Here is a 26774-nt window from a genome sequence, read left to right as displayed (position 1 = left end):
ATTCAAAAAGATGGGCCAAAATTGGAAAAAAAACAGATGGGATCACTGCCTGTGTTTAAAAGAGAGGGTCGACAATAGGGCATTATAAGAGATTAAAGGGACCCCAATGATCTCATCCATGGAGTGTTGGAAAAAATGGCAAAGCAAGTTTCCAATAAATAAAGGAGATACACTCCCAATAAACCTCTTAGACAATAAAAGGAATACATATTTGGCAAACTGATAACAAACTTAAAACTTAATGGAATAACATTAATGGAATGACCAGTACCTATTCCTCAAAAACCTATTGAGGATCCTCTATTCCCTTCGGAGCAACAACAAACTGCAGCCCCGACTATGGTATTGCCTGCTTTACCATACCTTTTACAACTCCTAAACCAGTGGTTCTGAACCTGTGGGTCCCCAAATGTTTTGGCCTTCAACTCCCAAAAATCCTAACAGCTGGTAAACTGGCTGGGATTTCTGGGAGTTGTAGACCCACAGGTTGAGAACCACTGTCCTAAATCCAGAAGGGACAATCAAAGACTGGGAGACAATAAAGGATATCTGTGGTCAAGGTAACTGGCTTCTATGGAACAATTTGAAGCAAAGGATTATGGAGTAGATGAAGAAGGAAGGGACAGAAACAGGTTTTGACCAAATTTAAAAGTGGAAATTAGAAAAGGAGAAAGGCCTGCTGGGTTTCATATACCAGAAATTAACTGGAAAACAGTTCAAATAAAAACAAACATTGTCTGAGATATGGGAAGAGGACCTGAACAGTAACGAGTTAGACATCAGACACTGGATCAATTCAATTAAAAAAAATACATAAGGACTAGAGAAACATAGAGGAAAATATTGACCAAATGGTAAAGAACCCCAATTAAATTAGATCACACAACTTAATCAACCACAAAATTATGTTGCCACAGATGTGGAGGAATTGGATCCTATTTGCATATGTGATGGGACTGCAATAAAATACAAAAATGTTATGACAAGGTATAGAAGCAAATGGGAAAATTAACAGGGCATAAACTGGAGTTGAACAAAAAGGAATTATTCACCCAGAAAGCAGATAGGAAGAATAACATTAAAACTGGGCTGAATTATAAAATATATGACAATTGCTGCCCAAGCAACTGTGGTGTTCAGCTAGAAAGAGCATAGAAAATGAGAAGTTAAAAATGGTTTAAATATTTAGCAGATTTTTATGCTCCCAGATTACATCCTTGAAAGGAGAACCAAATATACATCAGGCCAAATAAAAAAGAAGTGGGATCTGAAATTGGGAAGATTGATAGAGGAAAAGGAAAAGGAAAATATGAAGAACTGAACCAAATGCTTTCTGCGATTGATTGACTGACATAATATTTGACCAAAAGAAAGTACTGTTCCGGGAGGAAGTTTTTAAAAACAGCATTTTTGGCATTCTCTGACTCCACCTCCCTCCTCTGTCAGCCCTGATTAGATGGAGAGGCATGCCAACAAATTTGGCTTCACCTCTCAGCAGGGCTTGGTTGCCCTGTGAATTTTAGCTCCAGCACAGCGACATCCAAACACATTTGAGGCTTAAGAATCAAAGGCTCCTTTTAATTCAAATTCTTAGTATTGTTTGGGCAACAAGCAGGCATGTCGGAACTCACTTCAAAAGTGCTAAACATTTGAACACAATTATGAACAAGGGCATTTCCGCATCAAATGCACAAGTCTTATATATTTGTGTGTGTGTTTGTGTGTGTGTGTGTATACACACACACACACACACACATACATACACATACATCACACATTTCCAGGCTTTGCTGAAACATTGCTGATCTAATTCTTATCAGAGCTTGGATAGGTGGCTGCCCTCAAAGCCTCAAAGATGAATTCACTTTAGACTTTGGTCTGAACTTTAAATAGGTATCTAGGGATTTGAAGCCTGTCACCAAAGTTCAGTACCTGACATAGCTCATTTAAAATTCAGAGTTTAAAGATCTGAGCAGGTTCACCATCTAAACCAGTGGTTCTCAACCTGGGGTCCCCAGATGTTTTTGGCCTCCAACTCCCAGAAATCCTAACAGCTGGTAAATTGGCTGGGATTTCTGGCAGTTGTAAGCCAAAAACATCTGGGGATCCCAGGTTGAGAACCACTAATCTAAACTGACATGGAAGTAATCAGTTGTGACTTGAGAATCCTATGTGAATGGTACAGCTTGAGTTTCATAATAAGAAGAAATGTAGAATAGGTGTTTTCTCTTTGGTTGGAACCTTGGGGAGGACACAAGGAGCTTGACTGCACAAAAGCATTGCCAAATATGTGATTTTAGTATTTGGTGAATGTCAGTTTCTTTATTCATACATTCACATACTGTTACAGACATAAGGTAAGCCCAAGTTTCCTATTCTCTATAGAAAAACCAGGGAAGTTTCCTATCTTTCTTTGACAAGTGCTGTCATGTGTCTCTAAAACTGAGTCACCTAGGTTCCTTGCCAGTTGTAGCCTGTTGTCGTTGCTGTTCCCTGGGATCTAAATGCTGCCAGGCTGTAATAAAATCTATTTCTGATGCAAAGATGGCCTGTGTTCCCTCCAGAGATGACGGCTGGCTAATGAGCTCCTAGATCACAGTTTCATTCAAGAAGGGTTCTGCGCAATTGGCAGTGAGTGAAGCACATTCTGGGAAACTTCCAAAGACCTTATTTTTCACTTATTTGAATGGGTTTTTTACTACACACATTTTGATGTATCCCAGATGAACAGAATATTGTTACTTTCCTTTCAATATAGATGAATTGGGGGCATGGGATGACATGGCAACAAGTTTCCAGGAGAGAAAAAAGAAAAATACTTCTGGAAGCTAGAATTCACCGTTGATTTTTCTTTTTTAGATAGTGTCAGCCTTGTCCAAGAAAACCCAAATCTTTCAGTTGGAGTAAGCTGTAAAATATGGTGAATGGACATGAATTATGTAAGGTGCACTCCTATGGGAGCACTTCCTTGATTAGTAGATCTATTGACTTATGTTGAGCTTGCTTCACAACAAACATTTATTAGGTTGTGTTGCAAATCCATATATTCTATTTTGGTTAATCAATCTGCCATTTTTTTCTTTTTCTTTGTCAGAAACTGACAAAGAACTGAAATAAGGAGTGAGTAAAGAGTGAGAGACACAAAGCACGGAAGGGACAGAGGAAAATTTTGGATTTACCAATTATGGTAGTAGTATTAATTATACTTGGCAAAGTTATCCACAGATATGGAAATTCCTACAAAGGACTTCCAATGTAAAACGCATAAGCCTAATCACATGATTTCAGATTTCATGTAGTGAAAACTGATCTTATTTCTTCTAGCACATATACTAAAATTAGAGACATGACAATCACGTAGAGCACACACATGGGTTGTAAAGTTATCTAATCCTGCCTTAGTGAGCATCAGTCACTGTGAGCAACAGAGGTCTTTTTTTCCTGTCAATCAGAATACAGCAGACAGATGTTCCCATCCCCTTCCCAACAGCAATCTCTGGTGCAAGGAGGAATTGAAATAGATATCCTGTTACTATTGCATTGGTGATTACTGGTAGGAGGGTAGTAAAAACATCATTCAGCTATAACCTGACAAGAGAACAGACTTCCATTACTCACAGTGGCTGCTGCCTGTCTGTTAGGTCAGGCCAGACTTAACTACAATCTCCAATGAAAATAACAAATCCTAGTAATAAATACCAATAATAGTATTATTAACAATAATATGCCCACCAAAAGCTACTGCAAAATCAGTGAATAACTAATAAATAAAATATTACAAACCTGAGTAACTTGCTAACTAACTACTGGAACCCCACCCACATTCATGGATGTTAGGGGTGTGGGACCCCCATAAAAGTTGAACAACTGTGCATAGTTTAACAGACTCTTTTCCTACCAACAGCCCCAGCTCATAACAGCCTTTTCCTCTTTTCCATCATGAAGTGTAAACCAAATTTTAACCCACTTTCCCACAGATCCACTTTTTATCCCACTCCTTCTGTTTCCCTTCTACCTTTCTTTTGATCTCATACCAACAATGGCAGCCCCCTCTCTTCCTTTGCCATGAAAATTCAGCCAAATTTCAAAGCCTTTTTGCACCTCTCCCCCTCTTGTCATGTTGCCCAGAGGGAAAAGAGATAGGTGTTGATGCTAAAATTGGTTTCAGTTTTTTAAGGAGGTAGAGGGGCTTGAAAAATCTAACTGTACCTTCATAGTGGGAAAATGTAACCCAAAGACTGCATAAAGCCCTTGGGATCACCAAGTGTCCCCTCAAAGTCTTTCAAAGTCCACATTTTTCTTAATCTCCCCTTTCCAATTCAAGCCATTCAAAAATCTAGTATGTTTTTCCCAATACCTCACAGTCCCTCCAGCTGCCCCAAAACCTGAAAAAAAATGGGAATTCAGAAGAAAATTGATCAAAATGTTATCTGGAATTGATATTATGTCACTTCCAATGCATACAAAATGCATCAGCACTTACTGCCTTGTGTGCATGGGGGATATTTGCCATCCGTCTGAGGTGCCCATCTTGATAAAAACCATGTGCCTTGTCATGAAGCTTTGTTAATTCCTAAAAGAGACACTGAGAAGAAAGTTCCCAATTTACTTGTAAACACAACTAAAAGGTTCTTGCATTACAGTGGGGAAAATAGTATACTGTTTATCAACAAGTGTCGCCTCTAATGTGTTATAACTTGAGTAGAGGTGGGCAGCAATGCCTTTCCACTAGCAGATGGATTTCCCAGCTGCTCATGTGGGTACATGTGCCTCAGGAAAGAAGGCAAGAGGTTTTCCTTGCCAGAAGATATGAGGGCATCTCCCTCCCTTTCCACTTCATTAAAAAAATTAAATAAAAAATAGGGTGGCAAAACAAAAACAAGGCAACTTGGGAATAAATCTGCATATGTTTTTGTTAGTAGGAGTGAATAACGGGCTGCCCACACTCTTTTTAGCAGGATATATGACAAGTGTTCTGTTCTTCATACTTGTATGTGTTAGTTCTGAATTCTCTCTCTGTCACACACACACACACACACACTTTTTAATAGTTGCACTACAAAAGGTACCCAGTTTCTAGCAGTAAGATCTTGTTTCTGTTACTGACACATTTGAATAACCAGTAGTGAGGGTGGAAAACAATGACACTAAAAGTGAGATTTATCACACTCCTAAGTAATGTTGAAGGCAATATGGGGGGGGGGGGGGATGCTGCATTTTTGCCTGTAAAACAAAGTAGAGTGTTAAGCATGTGATGCTAAGAAGAGTTTTATCTTTTCTTTTTGTTTTTTAAAATGAGTATTTTCAACCATATGGAAACAATTTACAGTTTCAATCAAAGCTATGCATGCTGTTTGATTACAGCAGTATCAGCCAAATTTACTATGATATTAAAAATGAATATAATGAAAAGTAGGAAGCAAAACTCCAGACATATATGAAGTCAGTTTTTCATTCATAATAAATAATTTACAATGTTCCCTCGGTTATCACAGGGATTAGGTTCCAGGACCACCCGAAATAAGTGAAAATCCGCAAAGTAGGGACACTATATTAATTTTAATATTTATACATTATTTTAGTAGTTATACACTATTTTAAGTCTTTATCAACCAACCATGTGTTTATAAATCTCCTCCTTCTCCTCCCGTTGCCTCTTGGGCTCCTTTTCTCTCCCTTTGGTTTCCCTTTGGTTTCTCTCCCTTCCTTAGGCTGTAAATTGTAATTTTTATGATTTATAATAGTCTTTTAGTTTTTTGAAAAACCACGAAACAGCGAATCCGTGAAAATGAACCCTGAAGTAGTGAAGGAACACTGTATATGTTTTTACAGAAGTGAAATCATTGCTATACGACCTTGGCTTTTGATTTGCCATTTTCCAATTGTCCTTTCAACTGCCCTTTAGTTATCAGTGGGTTTTGATTGCCCTCTAGTTACCAGTGGCCATCAGTTAAAGACAAGTGACTGCTAACTCAAAAGTTGTATTATTTAAATTTTTGAGCAGTGATATGGTTTTACTTAATGATTTTGAGCATTTTTAATTACTTTAAGAGTTGGGTTCTACAAACAGCCATGAAAATGTTACAGTTCAATGTTCCTGTGGTCAACATTCATTGAATATGTTAATTATGGCTAGACCATAAGGAAGGCTGAGCGAAGGAAGATAAATGCTTTTGAACTTTGATGTTGGAGGAAAATCCTGAGCATGCTTTGGACTGCAAGAAGATCCAACCAGTTCATACTCCAGGAAATAATGACCGGTTGCTCAACTGAGGGAATGATATTAGAGGCAAAGATGAAGTATTTTGGCCACATCATGAGAAGACAGGAAAGCTTAGAAAAGATCATGATACTGGAGAAAATGGAAGGAAAAAGGAAGAGGGGCCAACCAAGGGCAAGATGGATGGATGGTATCCTTGAAGTGACTGGCCTGACCTTGAAGGAACTGGGGGCGGTGATGGCCAACAGGAAGCTCTGGCGTGGACTGGTCCATGAGGTCATAAAGACCCGGAAACAACTGAATGAATAAACAACAACAAAAACTATGGATCTCATCAATTGGGATCACCATCAGGATATGCTGATTTATGAAAATATGTTTTTGATGTATCTGACCACACTCAGAGAATGAAGTACTCATATTGGCCAATAACACCCAACAGATAGTTATTTTAGTGGAATGTTTTGTTACGTGTCCCTTGTCCAGATCTGGAGCCTTGTTGTGTATTAATTTTTCCATTCTGTTATTTGTTCACATTTGTTCTTGAATCTTAAATAAGTACAAAATTTAAAAGGAAAAGATCTTTCCTTTTAGTAAAATTCTAAAAATTTCAGTTTTTGAGATGTCATTTTCAAGCCCTTGATCAATTTCCTGTTCTCATCTTTTCCTAATTGAAATTACTTTCTAGGGAATCAGTGGCGCATGGTGATGTTCCTGCCAAAATATTCTATCAGTCAAGATAATGTAGTCTTTTGAAATCATGTATACAGATTTTAGCTGGTTTGCCAGGAAAAAGTTTTTAAGTTCTTTGGTAGTTGCTCCATCCACTTCCAATCTTAATGGTTTTACCATAGGACCAAAGAAGGAAAGTTCTCCTGCCTCCAGCTAGACCATATGCAAGGCTTCTCCCTTTTCAGCCTGTCTATCACACTAATTAACTGCCTAACTCTCTTCCCATTCTACCCAGCCCTTCCTTTGCACCAGGAAAGTGCAAAGGACCCATACTATCCCGTGGTTCCCAAGCAGCAAGTATCTGAACTGTCTTCCCAGTCTTCAGGAAGGTGTGGGAGGAATGAGCATAGGTGAAGAGACAATTCCTTTAATCTGTCCCATCATTTACAACTGATAGGTTTTTTCCTGCTCAGCCCGAAAACCCCACCCTGAACCAGTTGTGCTTCTCTAGTGGCCAGTCCATGTTCACCAAACAGCATCCCCTTGTATTGTTTAAATCTTTGGATCCATCCAATTTTCCCCACTGGAACCAGGAACTTCATTAGATTACGCTGGGAAGTGTTTGGGAAGAAGAGAGTTTAATCTACCCCCATTTTGTAATAAAACAGAGTTTTCCCCTACCTTTTAATCACACTGTTTTAATTTATCAGTGGACTCAGTTGTCTTGCGTATTCTTTCAATGTAGAGGTCTCCACACTGCAGACATTTAGACCCACCCACCATCCCTCTCAGTGCTTTTTTAAAAGAAGAAATCCCTCTTTGAGATCCCTACCAACGCGATTGGAAAGGTAACAGCACTGGCTCTCCCGGTGTTTTGGACTTCAACTCCCACAATTCCCAACAGCAGATAGAGAGGGAGAAAGGATGGAGGGAGAGAAACCGATTGAAAAGGCAACAACACTGGCTCACTCTGTGTTTTGGACTTTAACTCCCACAATTCCCAACAGCAGAGATTGAGGGGGAGAGAGGGAAACCAATTGGAAAGGCAACAGCACTGGCTCTCCCAGTGTTTTGAACTTCAACTCCGACAATTTCCAACAGCAGAAAGAGAGAAGGGATGGAGGGAGAGAACCCAATTGGAAAGGCAACAGCACTGGCCCTCCCAACACAGACAAATCACAGAAGGAAGGAAAAAAGGTACCCTAAAGACTATTTTATTTTATTGCAAAGTAGAAGCATTATGAGGTAGCTTACCACCAAACCTTTCTCTTGGGGAGCAAAAGGAAATGGCAAAAATTGCCCTAAAAAGTTTATTTTGACTCCTCCCACAATTTCTCCTTCCACAAATTGGGTAACCCTAACCTGAGAGCAATGAGCGCTACCACATTTGAAATTTGGCAAAACATTCTGTGTTTGAGAAAAATCAATTTCCTCACCTCTTCCCGATATGTTAGAAAAAAATGCTGCCCTCAATGTTTAAAAGACTCAAAGACTGCTATATTCTACACTTTAGCTTACATCTTTCTGCTTTTTTTGACTATACACTTTTGTGAATGGCTGTGGATCATCTCCTTTTTTTAAAAAAAACCAGCCTTGCTAATGCAATTTTCAAAGCACATCAAGTTAATTGCCCATGTATTGTAGGCTAGAATTTGCAGCAGCAGGAAGAGACTAGGGACCTCATCACACTAGAGCTTGGATCCACTTTAAATCCACTTTAGAGAGAGGGCTTTAAACAGCTCAGCCAGACAGGTCCTAGACCTCACCAAATTACAAACTCCAGAATTCTGCAGGAGACAGAAACTGGATTTAAAGTGGATTCATGCTCTAGTAGGGGTTCTTGACAACTATTTGGTTTAGTTCTATAAGACCTTGACAGGCACTCATTTTTAGTTTGCTTGCACTTTTAATACAAAAAAAATCTTATACCTATATATTAAGAATTTATTCCCATTTAAGATTATTTATAGGTGAGTAGAAGAGATCAGAAACTTACTTAATCTGTTTAATTCTAGACTGGAGGATTCATAACTCATTCCCCCCAGAAATCCTCATTGAGATTAGGAATATGCAGAATTTGGCCTGAATCCTGTTAGTGAGTTCCAACTGGAGCAGACTCACTGAATAAATAGTTGACTGTTAAGTCAATGGTTATGTAAATCCCATTGACTCAGTGCATCTGCTTTTGTTCAAACTACCTAATAAGATCGAAGTCTTCATTTTCTCTTGCTAGATATTGAGTAATCATGTTTTGAGCACTCCTTACTGCATCCAAGAATAGATCATAAAGTGAAATCATTTTGACTATTTATTTTTATGTTTCAAGCCCTCTCCTCTTTTGTTACAGTATGGTGATATTTTGTATAAAAATACAAATGTACCACATAAGACAACTGTGTGAATATGTGTCAAAAAGAGAAAGATGACAGATGATGAGGAGAGAAGATGAAAGGCACAAACAAGCTGTCAGTTCAATGCTGTTGTAATTGGAATTTACGTATTGCCCATTTGTGCATTTCAGCGCAGATTCTATAATTGCAAAAGGTCTAGAGCCTGTAATTGCGAAATATCAAAATCTATCTACTTTTATCTGGTGGAGAAACATCTGAACATTTGGTTCAGAGGTAGACTTAATCTTGTGCAGTTGTATCCATATGTTTCGTAATCTAGAATTATCAAAAAATCAAATCTAAATTTAAAACTTTGTTACTAAGCAAACCACTTTAAACCTTCTAAGGAAATTAAACATAGGATCTAAAGTCTTATAAAAATATCTATAACAATGTTGATCACAAATTTGAATGCATTGGGGAGAACTGACCAGTTAGGGTCCAATGGCTAAATGTTCTCTGGCCATGTGAAGAAGCTCAACCTGATAAAGATGTATACATGATTTGTTCCTCCATGGGATCCTGTCTTACATGGTCAATCTACCCATAGAGTTCTGTACAGATCACTACATGCAACAAGTGAATGTGTCAGCTGCAGAAACCAAGGATAGGAAGCGCAGCCTTGTGCCTTTTAAAATCCCTTCACCTGTTTCTGGCAAAGAAGGATGTCAGCTTCCTGTTTAAGTCAGGTCTTTAAAAGATGAAGCTCCAAAAGCAGCGAAATAGCCAATAGTAACCCTAGAGGCCTTAAAGGGTGTTACTGGTCTTGTGAGGGGTGGGATTTAACTATCTAATTTTTGGTGAAGCGGTGGATATGGGAACTTTTTGAAATGCCCTTAGGCTGCACTTTCTCCATCCCCAATTTAGTGAAAAAACAATGCTTCATTTCACAGCCTTCTTTTATGGTGGCAGAAATCAATCAATCAATCAATCAAAATAATTAATTTATGCAAAGAACATTGCTTTTTTTTTTAAGAGACCTGATCTTTAGGGATGTTAACTCCTACAATGCACCCAATATGGCTTGCCACATTTCCCAAAAATGTCAGCTATTTCCACCAAGCATGGAAAATGAGCCCACAGTTCTGCCTACACTCTTTTAAGAATAATTTTCATTTTAATGGCATGATTTAATTTTGCCACAGTGAAACACCATCTCTTTGTGACTGTAAAATATGGTAGGAAATGTCTGATATTCTAGATTTTGTGGAGCACATTTTTTCTTAAAATACTATTCCCTTATGTTAGAACATTGTTTCGCAAACTGCGCTCCTCCATGTGTTTTGGACTTCAGCTACCAGAAATCCCAATTAGCTTATTAGCAGTTAGGCATTGTGGGAGCTGAAGTCTAAAACACCTGGAGGAGCACAGTCTGAGAAACACTGTGCTAGACAAATACATAACCTCCAACTGTCTTGGCTTGTCAGGAACAGTCCCAATTAATCCTCTGTCATCCCAATTTCTCAGCTGCTTTTAAAGCTTCCTAGTTTTTCTCTATTTCTCCCAGTATCAAACTTTGTTCTGACATATTTACTTTACTGTAGATTGACTTCAATTTAGTTTACTCTCAAACTCAGCAGGAGGAAAGAAAGGGGCAAAATCATGCCCTTTCTATCAGGCTCAGTCAAAAACAAACTCCTGCAACCGCTCTTAGCTTGTCTCTTCTTCCTCATTTACAGCTTTAATCATTTTGACACTGATTTTGCTTGGCTACACATGTCCATCTGTGAAAAGTTTAGGGACGGAGTTATGCAGGTATAGGTAGATCAACTTGTCTACACAGATGCTTATATTCTGGAGGCTTTCAGTTCCCCAAATTTTAATATACCTCAGTTATTTTGATACCTCAAGGTCTCAATCAGGTATAATCCAAAGACACAGCCATGTTACTCTGAAATATCAGTTTGCAAATATGAACTTGTCACTTTATTGCCATGCCCACAATTCAATCTCCCTTCCTGCTTCCTGATCATATGAGAACCTCTGTCTATGTCAGAATGAGACACCTGCTCAATCATGAACAAGGATGGGCACCCCATTCGGATGTCAGCAGAGGTGCCTGCAATGACCAAGAACTTGCCCTGAACTCTGTGACCATCTAGGAGTGGTAGTGACAGTTACATAGAGAAGATAAGTATGAGTTGTCCCAGTGGAGTGGTTGTGTTCCCTGATGATATAAACAATAACCCTGGGTTTGGTGAGAAATGTGCTCAGGGGCACATTTACACAGGACTAAACTATTTAGTGTAGACATGCTCTAGTCTGCAAAAGCTTATGCTATGAACTTTGTTCTCTCAATCTTCAAAGTCATAGAAGACCCTTTTACATACTAAATCAGGTATCACATTACACTTATATCTGGGATCTCTGTCTCTATCATTTCCAATTTTGAAGGCAGCATGTTTCTCAGTATCAATCACTGGGAAACATAAGTGGGAGTGTATGACACATTCATGTCTGTCATGTAGATGTTCTGTAAGCATCTAATTGTGTAAATGGGATCTTGGATTACTGTATACTCTCATGTATTAGTCTATACATTTTAGACAAAAATTGACTTTTAAAACCTGTGTCAGCTTATCCATAGGTCAGTGTAAATATTGTATCTTAAATCTTTATCAAAACAGGAACCATTCACTTCTCTGAGTAGAGTATCAAAAAGCAAGAGCTTTGTCCATTTCTGGAGAACCTAAAAGAATCACCGATCCCCTCTTCTGTTTACCACAACACTGTTTTTTCCTTTATGAATATGGGACAGAAAATGGTAGAAGCAGCCAGGACTTTTTACTTTGTGCTTTGGCAATGTGAACTAAGATACTCCAAATTGGCAGGTGCAGTCCCATTTAATCTTTTGCTGTTCCAATATTTTAGCCACCATTTATCTCCTTCTCCAACTTTCCCCTTTGTCCTAATCTTAGTTCAGTTTGTACGAATGGAATCGAAAGGGAAATAGTAGGTGGTGGTGAAGGTTGTTGTCATTGTATGCCTTCAAGGCATCTCAATAACCTGTCACAGGGTTGTCTTGGCAAGATTTGTTTGCCATTTCTTTCCTCTGAGGATAAGAGGATGTGGCTTGCCTAATATTTCCAGTGAATTTCCTTGTCTTAGAGGGATTTGAAATCAAGACTCAAGAGTTCTACTCCAGTGTTCACACCACTACATTTCATAAGTTTCCTCTCAGCTAATTCAGCAGGCATAGAAGATGCGGAAGGAAGCTGAGATACCCTTTTCAGTAGGCTTGGGCAAAAGTAAAGATCTGAATCTTCTTTAGCTTGTATATTCTTACTTATTAACAAATTTTCTCATCTTGACTGCATTCTGATATTGTTTTCAATATAAGTCACAGTTTTCACCTGTGAAATGATTGAGGGTGTGTGAGTCTGATTTAGATTCCTCTTTGTCTGATGGGCACAAGTTTTCTGTAGATTTGCCTACATGCAGCCTGTCTCTGAATCAGTGGGGAAAAGTTGAAGCTGCAATCACATTTTATTTTCAAATATGGGTAACATTTGCTGCAGTTTTAAATCAAATACACTCTTTTGGGCATCATGATTTAACTGTTAACCAGGTGTATGCAAAGGGATTTTGAGCACTGCAAGGATAAGTGGTGTAATTTCATTGACTTGGATCATTCTCCTTTCTCCAGCTGGAAGAGCTGGGAAATGCTGAGAAATAGGATACACAGGCTTTGCAAGGTTACACAAGGATGAACCTGCCAAAGCCCAGTACATATAAGCTCCTTATAGATTACTGGGCTGCTTTGGGAAGAATTTTTTAAAAGTATAATACTTCTCAGAAGGTTGCTTGACATACCACATCCATGCTTGAGAAATTTCCCAGATACTTGCTTCTGAAGATTGATTCAAAATATGTGGTGAATTAAAATTTATTTGAGAACCCCAACTTTTTCATTCCTTTACTCTTTTAACTTCAGTTTAGCATTAACACAGCTTTATAGATAAATGTGCAAAGCCATATTTATATGCACTAGAATTTGCTGTATAGAGATTCTACTAATCTACAGGGCATCCTTGCTAATCATATACACAAGTTTACCTCAAATGGATATTCAGTGAATATCATTGGGTTCATGCTTAAATGAAATCTACTGCTGATTTACCTGTCATATGCTGTTTCTTCTCACCTTTCTCCATGGAGTCCATTACACAATGACCAGTTAGAAAGCATGATCATTAAGTTTGCAGACGACACCAAACTGGGAGGGATAGTTAACACTCCAGAAGACAGGAGCAGAATCTTGACAGACTAGAGAGATGGGCTGAAACTAACAAAATGAAGTTCAACAGGGACAAATGCAAAATACTTCACTTTGGCAGAAAAAATGGAATGCAAAGATACAGGATGGGGATGCCTGGCTCGACAACAGTACACGTGAAAAGGATCTTGGAGTCCTCGTGGACAACAAGTTAAACATGAGCCAACAATGTGATGTGGCTGCTAAAAAAGCCAATGGGATTTTGGCCTGCATCAATAGGAGTATAGTGTCTAGATCCAGGGAAGTCATGCTACCCCTCTATTCTGCCTGGGATACTATGTCCAATTCTGGGCACCACAATTGAAGGGAGATGTTGACAAGCTGGAATGTATCCAGAGGGGGGCAACTAAAATGATCAAGGATCTGGAGAACAAGCCCTATGAGGAGCGGCTTAAAGAGCTGGGCATGTTTAGCCTGCAGAAGAGAAGGCTGAGAGGAGACATGATAGCCATGTACAAATATGTGAGGGGAAGTCATAGGGAGGAGGAAGCAAGCTTGTTTGCTGCTGCCCCGGAAACTAGGACATAGAACAATGGCTTTAAACTACAGGAAAGGAGATTCCACCTGAACATCAGGAAGAACTTCCTTACCGTGAGAGCTGTTCAGCAGTGGAACTCTCTGCCCCGGACTGTGGTGGAGGCTCCTTCTTTGGAGACTTTTAAGCAGAGGCTGGATGGCCATCTGTCAGGGGTGCTTTGAATGTGATTTCCTGCTTCTTGGCAGGGGGTTGGACTACATGGCCCATGAGGTCTCTTCCAACTCTATTATTCTATGATTCTATTACTTCCGACTGGGCTTCGTGGTGAAAGAAAAGAAGCAGTTCATGCTGCTGTTACGACAACACGGAAGGCTTCCCGTGTTGCCTTTGAAAGAATGGGGGAGGGAGAAGCTGGGCGGTGATGCTTCCCTCTGTGGAATTGGGATCCAGGCAAGTTGGGTGATGTGTGGCATGGAGTGATGGGTTTCCCATGCCCCCTGCTGGAACCTTATGGATTCTCCACAATGCATGGCAAATCCTCATTCTAATGTAATATGGTCATATGACTGTAGGCTGGGAATGGAATAAGTAAACCTGTTTTTGTCTGTAACTTCATCTGCATTGTAAAACAGTATGGTTTCAAAAGAATGGGGATTGGGGGATTGGACTCAGCTAGGGAAATGTTTTCCAAATGTAATTTAAAAAGAAATTGATGTTCTCCCATTCCCCCAGCTGCCCAATGTTGTACTGAGTAAAGTAAAATCAGTGCCATATTCCAAGAGCTCCATTCATTTTTTAAAAGGTCAATGAATAACACATTACTAAATAAGTGATTTCCCAATATAAATGTTTTAAACTATGATTATTGATACATATTTGAGCTGTGTATTGTTTTGAAAAGAGTTGTACAAGCAGTTATGTGCTAGAGTCATGAATTCAGCCTGGCAGGGGCTTAACAACACCCTTCCAATTTTTCCAATTTCAGAGGGAGAACAGCAAAGAAACAAAAATCTATACTATGCATAAGTGATGCTTTGTGTTCAGCTTCATGTGGTGTGAAATGCACATGTTCATCATGAGGAGATATTTCTTTCTTCTCCCTAATTCTTTTCCCTGCACTGATCAGTACAGAGGGAAAGGATGCATCATCCTCATGTTGTCACTGCCATTCCCTTGTAGCCATGGAGCTCCCTGCAAGTATCTGGTTTGCACCCCACCTCCTCTTTATTGATCATTTGGGTGTCAAACATGATGGGGGTCAGTTTCCACTGGATGCTGAACATAGAACCACATTGGGAGGTCTGACAAAGCCTAAAATATATGAACTCTTCCTCCTCCTTTTCCTCTTCCTCCTCCTCCTTTTTTCAGAAGCTACTAGCAATCTTGATTGAATCAAGAATTTTTCAGCTGTGAGATAACAAACTATAATGTTTGACAATATATCCTCACACAGACATACACAACAAGTCTAATTTAGTATATTATAGAGCACTGCAATTATAGAGCACTGCAATAGGTTACCACCAGAATTTTTAAAAAATAGGACAGGTGGGGAGGGGGCTGAAGATACTGCCCATCTTTCATGAACTTCTACCAAATCTGTTGAAAGCTCATCTCCATGTTTTCTCAAAGGAAAATATGAAGTCAGTCCATTTGTTATGCTTTAATTTTTTTCACAGGTGTTTTATCAACCTTGTCTCCTTCGGGAACAGCTAATTAACTGCAACATATAGGGAATCAGACAGCTTTTGGGAGGGTGGGGGTATGAAATGCATTGATAGGTCAACGGTGTACTTCTTTTATAGTTGATGCCTTCTATATTTTCTCTTGTTCCACAGATAATTGTGAGGACCCACTGGTATTCTCATTACCTGAGACAGCATTTGACAGCTCCTCCGAACTTTCCAGCACTCACAGCCCCAGCTTTGCAAAGCTCATCAAACGGGATGGTAAGCTCACTGACAGTCCTAACATTGCTGTGATGCATAATTTATTGAAGATTCTCTATGTAAAGCTTTCAGTAATCTGAAATGGAAGCTTCCCATAATACCCAACAGATAGTTTGAGTAGAAAATGGCAGAAGCTCATCATGCAACCGATTAGAAGAACACCTCCACACATTTTGGGAGGTGATATCATGGTTGGCAAACTTGTGGTCTTCCTCATGTTGTTGGGTTGCAGTTCCCATCAGCATTCCCCTTTGACCATATTGGGTGATGAGAATTGCTTTCGAACACCTGGAGGGCCAAGACACCTGGCTAGCAAACAAATTGAAAAATTAGTCTACATGCCCTAGGTCTTTTATCTTATATTCACTTAATAGCATGAAAGTCACCACGTTTTTTCTTTTCCTGGGCCAGCAACACAGCAGCTTCCTAATCCTCCAGATTTTTTTCTGGACAGCATGCATCATGCTAATGAGGAAAGGAGCCAAGTTACACATTTATCTCACTGGATTTGTATCTTCTGGCATTACATGTAAGTAATGTGATGGGCAAGTTCTCAGGCCATTAGAGGTTTGAAGACATAACCAATAGTCTGGTTTGGTATGCAAAGCGATCTTCTTGCACTAAGAGAAAGAACCTAGTAGCACAAGCTTTTATAGACTTAAGTGTATTTTATCAGATGTATGGTCTGTCTGGATATTGGAGTGAAAGAAGCTGGTAGCATAAGCTTTTATAGAGCTAAGCATACTTCATCAGATGCATGGAGTGTCTGGATATTGGAATAACAAATTGTACTCTATAGAAATCAATTAATTTATTGGTAGCTTGCTGCTTTTCCAGTGGCAACTGGAAAGGGTATCTTATCTTATCTCAGCCAACATTAACTCAGACTATTCCAGCACAGGGCTGCACCAAGACTGATAATATGCTTTGTGCATTGACTACCTTATAACTAAGTCATTATGATGATTTAGAGTATGGGATGGTTACACATATCTGATCATTGTTCAGTTGCCATCTATTTTTAGTTGCTGTGTGTACTTAATGAAGATAACAAGACCTGAAATGACCCTTTCCATGACAGAGCCAAGCCAATTTCTGACAACTAAGTTGTTTTTAATTATGCAGGAATTATGCAGTAAATTATTTGGCCTTTGGCATCTTGCTGCTCTCATTGATGTTACAAGTTTATTAAAAAACAAGAACTTTGGTCACAACATCAACCCAAAGCATCTCTATATGGAACTGGAGACTGCAAATGCAAATTCCAGATCAAAAAGAAATGCATTGGATTCTCATTTCCATATGGAAACTTTCATTTACCACTTCTCAAGACTGCAAGTAGAGTGACTCATTAAGGGCCCATCCAGACAATTCTTTTTAATTGGGAGTTCCCGCACTTTAAAGTGCGATGTCCAGATGACGTCGGAAAGAAAAATGAATTCATTCACCACAAACCAGGAAAAACCTGCATTATCACGAATTAATTTGTTAGTGGGTTTATTCCACGACTTCTTGGAAGGTGTGAGACAAACCCACTACTTCCGCTGTCTGGACTTCTCCCTCAAAAGTTCTGGACTTTTGAGGGAGCAGTCCAGACAGTAGTCCTGTGTTCTTCTGGGCTAAATTAGCCTGGAAAATGGCAAGGACACCAACCCTCTCCCCCAAACCCCCCAAAACCCTGTTTAAAAATAAAAGAACTTACCTGGCTTCTATTAGCATGGTACCCGAGCTCTCCTGCCCCCTTCTCCTGGCACCTCATTGTTATGTGCCAGGAGACCTCCGGCATAAAGCTAATAGAGGCCTGGTAAGTTCTTTTTTCAAAAAAAGGGGGGTTTGGGGGTTTGTAGGGAGGGTTAGGGTGTCTGCATGTTCTCCTGGAAGGTTCCAGAAGTGCATCTGGACACTTGCTCCAGAAAACACGCACTTTCTGAGGCATGTGTGGATTAGGACACGGGAACCTTCACATTTTTCAAACGTAAATGTTTCCAGTTTAAAGTACTGTCTGGATGTGCCCTAAGTCTCAGAAGTCTTGCAATATATTTTGAGGGTTCAGGAAATGCAAACAAAGCAATGTGTATATTGCAAAAGTGAAAATGGCTAAAATGTGCACATTTAAAAAAATGTAGTAATCACAAGAATGGCTCTCTCTCCTTCAGGACAGTGAGCTAACACACTCAGATGCAGATGCTCTGGGCAGGAGGGCAGCCTCCTTAGCTGTTCTTTATGAGCTCTCCAGATTTCCCCTTTTGTTGAAGGACAAATGTCACACAACATATTCTGGCAAGTTGACTAGCTCAGATATAATGTAAGATGTCACTTCATTATCCCTTGTGCTGCCTGGACTGCTGACCTGAAGGTTGCCAGTTCAAATCCGTGAAATGGGGTGAGCTCCTGTCTGTCAGCTCTAGCATGAGAGAAGCCTCCCAGCAGGATGGTAACACATCCGGGCATCCTCTGGGCAACGTCTGTGTAGACTGCTAATTCTCTCATACCAGAAGCGACTTGCAGTATGTGCTCAAGTCATTTCTGACATAATAAAAAAATTCCATTACAAGTGTTAAGAGGAAAATTCACCTACTTATTTATTTTATTTCTGTTATGAACTGGAGATGGATGTCATCTAGTTCTTCATTTCATTCAGTGAAATATCTTGGGCCAACCCTGCAAACACATTATTTAATAAATAGCGGGGTTGGGATGGGAAAAATGACAAAATGCAAACAGTATAACAATGAGAACAGAAACTTGGGAAAAACCCTATTGGGAAAGAACCTTGAGAAAGACTTGCAACCTGATCTGGAAATGGGAATAGGTTAAAAATGTCACTATGAAATAGAGACACTTAGTTTAGCAATGCTGCAAGATAATAGCTTCCCTGACTGGCATTGTCAATGTAGTTTTGTTTGGGTGATTGAATATCTTGATCAGTTCTTCCCTAACTCACAAGAAAAGGAATGAGAAGGAAAATAATTCTTGTTTTTGTTGCATAGTCATATGTTGTGTTACCTTGCAAAGGACAAAATGTGGATATGGACATTCAAGCATAATGGATTCTTGTGAGACCAAATTGGATAACTATTCAGATTGCATGTAAACATTTGTTTCTGAGAGGTCTGTACCCAAATAGCTGGGTAAAAATGGATATACAATATGATGGAGTTTGCAGAATTTGGTGCTTTGGCTTGGTTTGTTTTTTGCAGTTGCAGAACCATTGGTCGAGAGATGAGAATTTTACGGCATGTTACCACAGGAAGTCTTTGCGAATTCCTGTAAAGCTTGTGATACCCGAGGTTCCCCAGAACCTCCAAAGCAGAATATCACCAAATGTTCTTTAAGCTAAAAATCTCAGTCTTGTGATTAAGTACCAGAGGAGCCAAAAAATGGTGGTCTGTATCCATGTAAACTGTAAAACATGACTATCCTTTAATCCATACTAATTTCATGTATTATATTATGCTACAAAAATGTAGTATGAATTAACCTCTAGCAGGAGAGGAAGTCCTTCATAGTCACTAGAGTACTTTGGATTGTTCTACCTGCAGCTGAAGGTTTGGAAGTCATAAAACCCACTCTGTCTTCCCTAGAGGTCTGTAACACAACTTGGAATTGCTTTGCTGTGCAACTTTCAATGGTTGCTGCTGGCCAAAGAGGGCATCCTTTCACTTCGAGTGGGCATATATAAACAAACACTCCAAAGCCCTCCTTCTTTTATAACTCTTTGCAGTAGAAATCTCTAACTAAGAACCATAAATTTGCCTGTGGGATTCCTTGAAGGGGGTTAGAACATTGCTAACATCATTGCCAAAGAGAGATCCCATACAATAAACACTAGAAATTATAATGTTCCACTTTCTAAATACTGACAGCCATTTAACTTAGAATAATAGCAGCCTGGAGAACATATATAAACAAGAAATAATTTAAATAGATTGGGGGAAATGAACACAAAGTTAAATCAAGCTTGACCTAGTTTTGCATTGGCTTATTAGCCAAATTTCCTATGTTTCACACAATAGAATCTAAACTTTTAAATAAATTATAAATAGTTACCTTAAAAATTACAGACCTGAGTTGTTAAAAGAAGGACTAATTAATGCTCTGAGTATGACAGAAAGAGTCTTATTATGCTCGCATAGGAACATGGATGCAGGTGGTCCTCCAATTTTCTTTTTAAAATTGCATTTTTCCTTCATTTTGAACATGGGAGAGGAAATCCTTTCTGGGGCAAGTAATGAAAACATGCACAAAAGAAAGCAACTTTGTGGGGCATCTTGAGTTATTTTTCCAACCAAGATAAAGGACAAAATCCCAGTTTTCATGTCAGAAGCCATATACCATAGCCACCCTTTTGCACACTCTCCAACTCCAAGGCCATGACATGCATGGTCAAGCAATATTCAAGTATAGTCAAGATGGCAGACTTTGTGATAAGAAAGAATATACAAACTAGGAAAAACAGTAGCAGATTCCTCTTCTTACACTGAGTTATTTAAATGAAAATGACTTGGCACTTTGGATTCAGATTGCAGTAAGTGAAGGATGAGGGAGAAAAGCAGAAGGAGGAAAGAAAAACGAAGGTCCCTTCTACACTGCCATATAATCTAGAATAGAATAGAATAGAATAACTACTAAGCCCAGGGAGCGCAGGATGGCTGTCAAGACACTCACTACTGATTTTGCATAGAAACCAGAGGTGGGTGTCTTGTACAGGAATGCAGGAGAAAAGCCCGATTCCTGCTTTTTTGATGCAATCATAAATCAGATCATACATTTTTTTAACAATCTGCAGGTTGATCTGAACTTACACTGACCTAAACAGTCAGTGTAGATGGGACCAAAGTAGGATGGCAAAAGATTCATCTGGATTATCCCAGCCAAATTGGGAAAGTTGTAGGTTATATTTTTATATTATACATGCATAGCACCATGCTTCTACTTAAATTTCCATAGTTCCATTTAATAGAATCCTGGTAATTCCGTTTGGGGAGAATTGCTGTTCTGATGCCCTTAAGCAAACAAAAAAACCCCCCCCAGGATTCTATAATATGCAGCTATGGTTGTTAAAAGTGGAATCTTAGGATCCTTCTACACTGTCTGGTAATGCAGGGCCAATTTGGAGTTCTGGATGCTGGATTTGGCCCCACATGGCTGCCAGATAGGGACTCTCTGAACTTCCTTGGAAGTAGCAGGGAATCCTGACTGTCACCATTGTTATTATTATTCTTAATAGAACTGTTAGTGTAGATATATTGCCAAATTTGAGTAAGATCTAAGAGAAGCCTGAAATGATTATCACGGTTGTATGAAGAGATGAAGCAGATTATTTTTCAAACACTTAAAAAATTAATAATGTGTTGGATGTTTGGAATTGTCTCTTTTTGATAGTTACTTATCCTCATGCTAAATAGACAATATATTTTAAAAGAAAGTATCTTTCTTCTCTTCTCAGAAGTACTGCATTTTATATAAGAGTTAAAGAAAGTTAAAACAGGAAAGTACCAGGCAATCTGAGCGTGAGAAACCACAATTTAAATCCATTTGTGCTGAGTTATTTTCCTCTTTATAACCAAAATGTATTTTTCATTAAGTAGCTACTTCAAAGTGATATTTACTCAAAATAGGTAGCCACACACAAAATTACTGCTGGTGATCTAAATTCAGCATGTCTGCACTAAAAAAACAATAAGGACTATATCGAGAATGATGCATGAAGAAAACACTTCAGTTATTTGGCCTGGTATTTTAATTAAAAACATATTTTCTAATTCTCTTGAATTACTGGAACTTAATTGCATCTAGGAAAGGATGAACCTCCTCTGGGAAATTCCCTTAACAAACCCCTTGTAGCTTCTCCAACATTGCATGATTGACTTAGAGGAATCCACAAGTTTACCTTGAACTTTGCTTCAAGAAACATTTGGTGACATTTATATTCACATCAAAACAGTTATGTTCTGTTGCAGTTAGCATAATGTTCTCCTGACATTGTATTTGGCAGAGCTAGTAAAAGTGTAACAGATTGACACAGAAGATATGTGCTAGCTAGGGAAAAGGGGGGGGGGGGAGAAATTTCTCTGTTAAATCAGGTTGTCTTAAGCAATTGCCAACATCTTCAAGGGATCTTCCCTCTAGTACAAGACCACAGCACATTGTGTTTTCCCCTCTTATTGTGGTTTCCACATTCAAGAGAATTCATGAAATTCTTCATAAATCAGTAAGTAACACCAGCAATTTGTCTCCTGCTGCGAGGAAGTTTTGAAAACTGCAATGTTCACAGAATTAACAAACTTCAGGATTTTGTATAAAATTCACATGTTGGGTTTTTGCACGGAAAATTGCATTTTCTGCTGAGGAAAGGGCCTTGAAAATGAGTCAAGTCTGGTTTTTCACAGAATAAGTCAAGTTCTTCATCATTTTAAGGGTTTCCTAATCAGGGTTTCCTGGGTCTCAGAAATACATGATTTTTATTTTAAGAAAAATAACTATGTGATATTTTCTTTATATTTTTGAGGCTAAGCACACACAGTGCAAGCAGAAAAAGACTCACCATAAAGAAATATCATTTGCATAGTTACTATTATTCCTAGTTAATGCAAAAAAGCAATAATTACCGTATGTTTTCAGTTCTGTTCCTTTTACCAAAAAAGATCCCTCTCTCCCTGGGGCCTTAAATGTGCAGTATCTTTGAGATCAACAACAAAAAACATACTATCTTACTATGGAGAGAATTATTTGTATATATTTTCCCATATTAGGCACAAAGACACATACAGTCAGAATTTACAACTCTAGTAGTAAACAGATAAACCCTTTAGCAAAATAATTCATACATAAATTAGATTTATAACATAAATAACATTCTCATTTGTATTTTTAAAATATTACAGAACATTATGCATGCGTGCATAGAAATCTCTGAACTTTTAAAAATTAATTCCCCAAGAACTTTGACTTGGTTTGTGTGTCTGAGCTGCTTCTCTCATATTAGATGTTCTTTAAGGAAAAAAAATCCAGAAAGGCTGTATATCTTAGCTTGTGTTGCCTTGTTTACTTTTGTTCATTTTGGGGTTTTTTTTTGTTTGGGGAATTATTTTAAATACATCAGGAATATTTTTTTAAAAAAGTCTGAAAACATCTTACAGAAAAATAAGCTAACATAAGCAGACCTGTTATGCCCCATGGTATCGTATATGCATCTGCCACACTGTGTTTGATTTGTAGTTTGGCCTTCTTGGCTTTCTGTACTCTTAGTATGATGCAATAGTTCCTTATTTGTAGTTTGGCTCTCTTGGCTTTCTGTACCCCTAGTTGTAACTCCTCCCCCCTTCTCTCTCTGGCCTGTACTTCTTCTGAAGAAAGCACATGGCTGCCCAGCTTCTGGGAAACTATCATTTTTTCACCTGCTGTACGGTGATGTTTAGCAAGATTTGCCCAGAATAAAAGATCTGGAACCTTGTTTTGCATCTCTGAAGCTGAGTTGGCACTATCTGACGAAGTTTCTGGTGTAAGTACTGGTCTGAGGAGATTACCACAGACATTCCCACGGCCTCACACTTGCAGCCAGGTTGTGGAGTCAGTATAAGACCCATTGAATCAACTGATAAATGGACACTCAATATTTATGTAGATCTTATTAATTCTGTGGGCACACATTAGCTGTGATTTTCCATTACATTTTTGGTGCAGCTCCACTGTAGAATTAATATAGTTTGACACCACTTTAACTTTCATTGTGGATTCCTGGGATTTGCAGTTTGGTGAGGCATCAGCACTCTTTGGCAAAGAAGTTCTTGTAAAACTACAGGTCCTTCAATTACATAGCATTGAGCCATGTAGTTAAAGTGTCAAATTGCATTAATACTACAGTGTAGATGAACCCTTAATCAGAGGTGAGGAAGCACATGCTCAGCTTCCAGCCAATATAGCCAATTTTGAAGAATGCTGTAAGTTGTTGCCCACCAACATCTAGATGGCTCACAATGAGCCCTGTTTAAGTTGCAATATATTTCATAGTTGTACAGAAAATTCAGCATGGTGTAGTGGTTTGAGCATTGGACTATGCCAGTGGTTCTCAGTCTATGGGTCCAGATATTTTGGCTTTCAATTCCTAGAAATCCTATCAGCTGGTAAACTGACTGGGATTTCTGGGAGTTGTAGACCAAAACACCTGGGGACTCATAGGTTGAGAACCACTGGACTGTGGGCACATCTACCTGGTCACCTAAACTCAACTGCTGCAATGGCAAAAGACAGTCAAAGGAAGTTCCAGTCCTTTATTCCATGCTGTGGAGTGCAGGAAAAATAGGGGCACTGGCCCATGTGTGTAGCTAAACCAATTCAAATTCGTACAACTGTCTACACCAGGGGTCCCCAAACCTTTTAAACAGGGGGCCAGTTCACGGTCCCTCAGACCGTTGGAGGGCCGGACGATAGTTTTTTTAAAAAAATATGAATAAATTCCCATTCACGCTGCACATATCTTATTTTGAAGTAAAAAAACAAAATGGGAACAAATACAGCCTTAATGTTAATAATAATAATAATCATAATGAAAATAATAAAGAGGGTTGGAAGAGACCTCTTGGGCCATTTAGTCCAACCCCCTTCTACCTTTGTGCACCAAAAGCACAAGCAAAGCACCCCTTAATAATCAATTAATAATTAATTAAATAATAATTAAAATACCATTATAAACAAGCAAAGCTTTGGAAGGCGCGCACCAGGCTGCACGCGCCTTCCTCAGTGGAGGAGGAGGGAGCTGCCGCCACATCGGGGTCTGGATAAATGGCTTCGATGGGCTGCATGTGGCCCCCGGGCCTTAGTTTGGGGACCCCTGGTCTACACCAATCTTGAAATACAGGGCTGCTCCAGAGTTTTGGGGAAGCTCAGGAGCATTCCCCAATCAGTTTTACCCAGAAGTCCCTGGACATTGTGTGGATGTCCAATTCTGTGTTTCTGGCCTGTGTAGACAGACCCTATGACTATGGGGACCAGGAAATAACTCCCTGCTCTGCCCTGGAAACCCACTGGGTGATCTTGGATTAGCAGCACATAGTCAGCTCGACATAACTACACAAATGTTTCACCTTAGAGCAGGCTTGGACAAACTTTTTGTGATGCGAGCTGCACTGTGGGCTGGGGTGGACTGGGCAGGCTGGCTGACGGGTGGAGTGGGTGTGTGTGGCAAAGATATTTGGCATAGGGAAGGAGGGAACCCTGGGGGAGGCCAAGGGGGAGGGTTTCACACATAGCTGTGTGGGACTCTCGGGAGAGCCAAGAGGAGACTTTTTGGGGAGAGCCTTCTCTCTGTCTCACTCTGTCCCTTTCAGGCTCTTTTGGTAGAAAGAAGGGACAAGATCTTTCAGTGGCTGCTCCTCTCAGACTTTGGAGCTCCCTCCAAAGAGAGAGGGCAGGAGGTTATTGTGGCTACCTTGAGTCCTTGTGGGGGGGGGGGGGGAAGTGTGACATAAATAAAGAAAATAATAATAATAATAATAATAATAATAATAATAATAATAATAGGCACCTTTTATGGAGTCCATCCCCTCTAAAACTGGGTGGGTGCTCCTGGGCATTCCCTCACTGACTTCTCCAAGTGGCAAGGTCTGGCCTTGGTGGGAGGCATCGAGGGGCACCCAGCTGCCCTTTCCCCATCCCTCTCCTCCTTTCTGGTGTGTATGTGAGGGGGAGAAGGGGTGGGCAAGTTGTGCAAGAGTCACCTGATGCCGCCCCCCTCCCTCAAGACTCCCTATTCCTCCTGGCTTTGTCCACACCTCTCCTTCTCTAGTGCTATCCCCTCCTCTACTCTGCTTCATGGGGCCTGGGGCTCCTCCTGGCTGGAGCTCCCTCTGTGGCCAAGTGCTGCCTCCTCCCAGACCAGCCCCGCCCACCCCACAGCTCCCAGGAGGTAGGGATGGATGGAGGAGCAGAAGGAAAAGGAGGAGGAGGACCCTCTCCAAAGGTGCTGTGGTGCACTTTTACACGCAACACGCCCTGGGCCTGAAGAGAAGGAGAGGTAGGGCACCTGGGGGTGGCTCAGAGAGGTGAGACCTCAGGCTTTGCAAGTGGAGAGTCTTTCTTCCTGCCTCCAAGCCCCCTATTCTTGCAAGAATAGGGGGCTTGGAGGCAGGAAGAAAGGCAAGCAAGGCAGGAGAAGGATGGAGCAGCCATTCGTCCCACTTGCACCTCACCCCTACTTCTCTAGTCTCTGTGGTTTTTCTGGCATTCCTCACCTCCAGATCTTCCTCTTTGTCTCTGGCTTGCTTCACCCCTGAGGGCCCCTCCCTCCCACCCACCCATGGCACTCCTTTCCCTGCCTCTACAGCACACCAGAAACAGCAGAAGCCCAAGAAGAAATAGAGACAGGGCTCCCTCCCTTTGCTCCTTCTTTCTCCCTTCAAAGCCAGGCAGCGTCATGCCAAAGCCTCCCTCATTGCCTGCCCCTCCACTGTTGCTCCCTCTCTTCCTTTCCTCCTTGCCCTCCAGGGGCTAGAGGAAAAAGCCCAATGGGGCTTGTATGGCTGATAGGGCTTAGTTTGCCCATACTTGCCTTAGGGTCATCATGCATTGAAAGCAACTTGAAGGCAAAAAAAAAGCTCTATATAGGACTCCAGTAAGCCATTTTGTGCTTCCAATTTCATGAGGGATTCTGGGACACTATGGATATTTCTGGTGTTGGTAGGGGGAATTTACACAAAACAGAACTAATAAAAGCAGCCGTAATTGGATGAATTCCTCTTAATAAGAGAATTGAGTCTCTGCAATATGCCTGCCATGCACGCCTCTGCTT

General features: G+C 40.0%; 1 protein-coding gene across 1 annotated transcript in view; it reads left to right on the top strand.

Annotated features, from left to right (window-relative positions):
* The window catches only part of cntnap5 (contactin associated protein family member 5), a 482960-nt gene that overhangs the window by 81391 nt on the left and 374795 nt on the right, over window positions 1-26774 (top strand). The window contains exon 2 of the mRNA XM_008110020.2: window positions 15875-15985. Within this exon, the coding sequence (XP_008108227.2) occupies window positions 15875-15985 (111 nt within the window). The remainder of the gene's footprint in view (window positions 1-15874; window positions 15986-26774) is intronic.

This window comes from Anolis carolinensis, chromosome 1, assembly GCF_035594765.1.
Source record: "Anolis carolinensis isolate JA03-04 chromosome 1, rAnoCar3.1.pri, whole genome shotgun sequence".
Classification (NCBI taxonomy): Eukaryota; Metazoa; Chordata; class Lepidosauria; order Squamata; family Dactyloidae; genus Anolis; species Anolis carolinensis.
The sequence above is the reverse complement of the archived record's forward strand: the minus strand, read 5'-3'. Positions and strand labels throughout refer to the sequence as shown.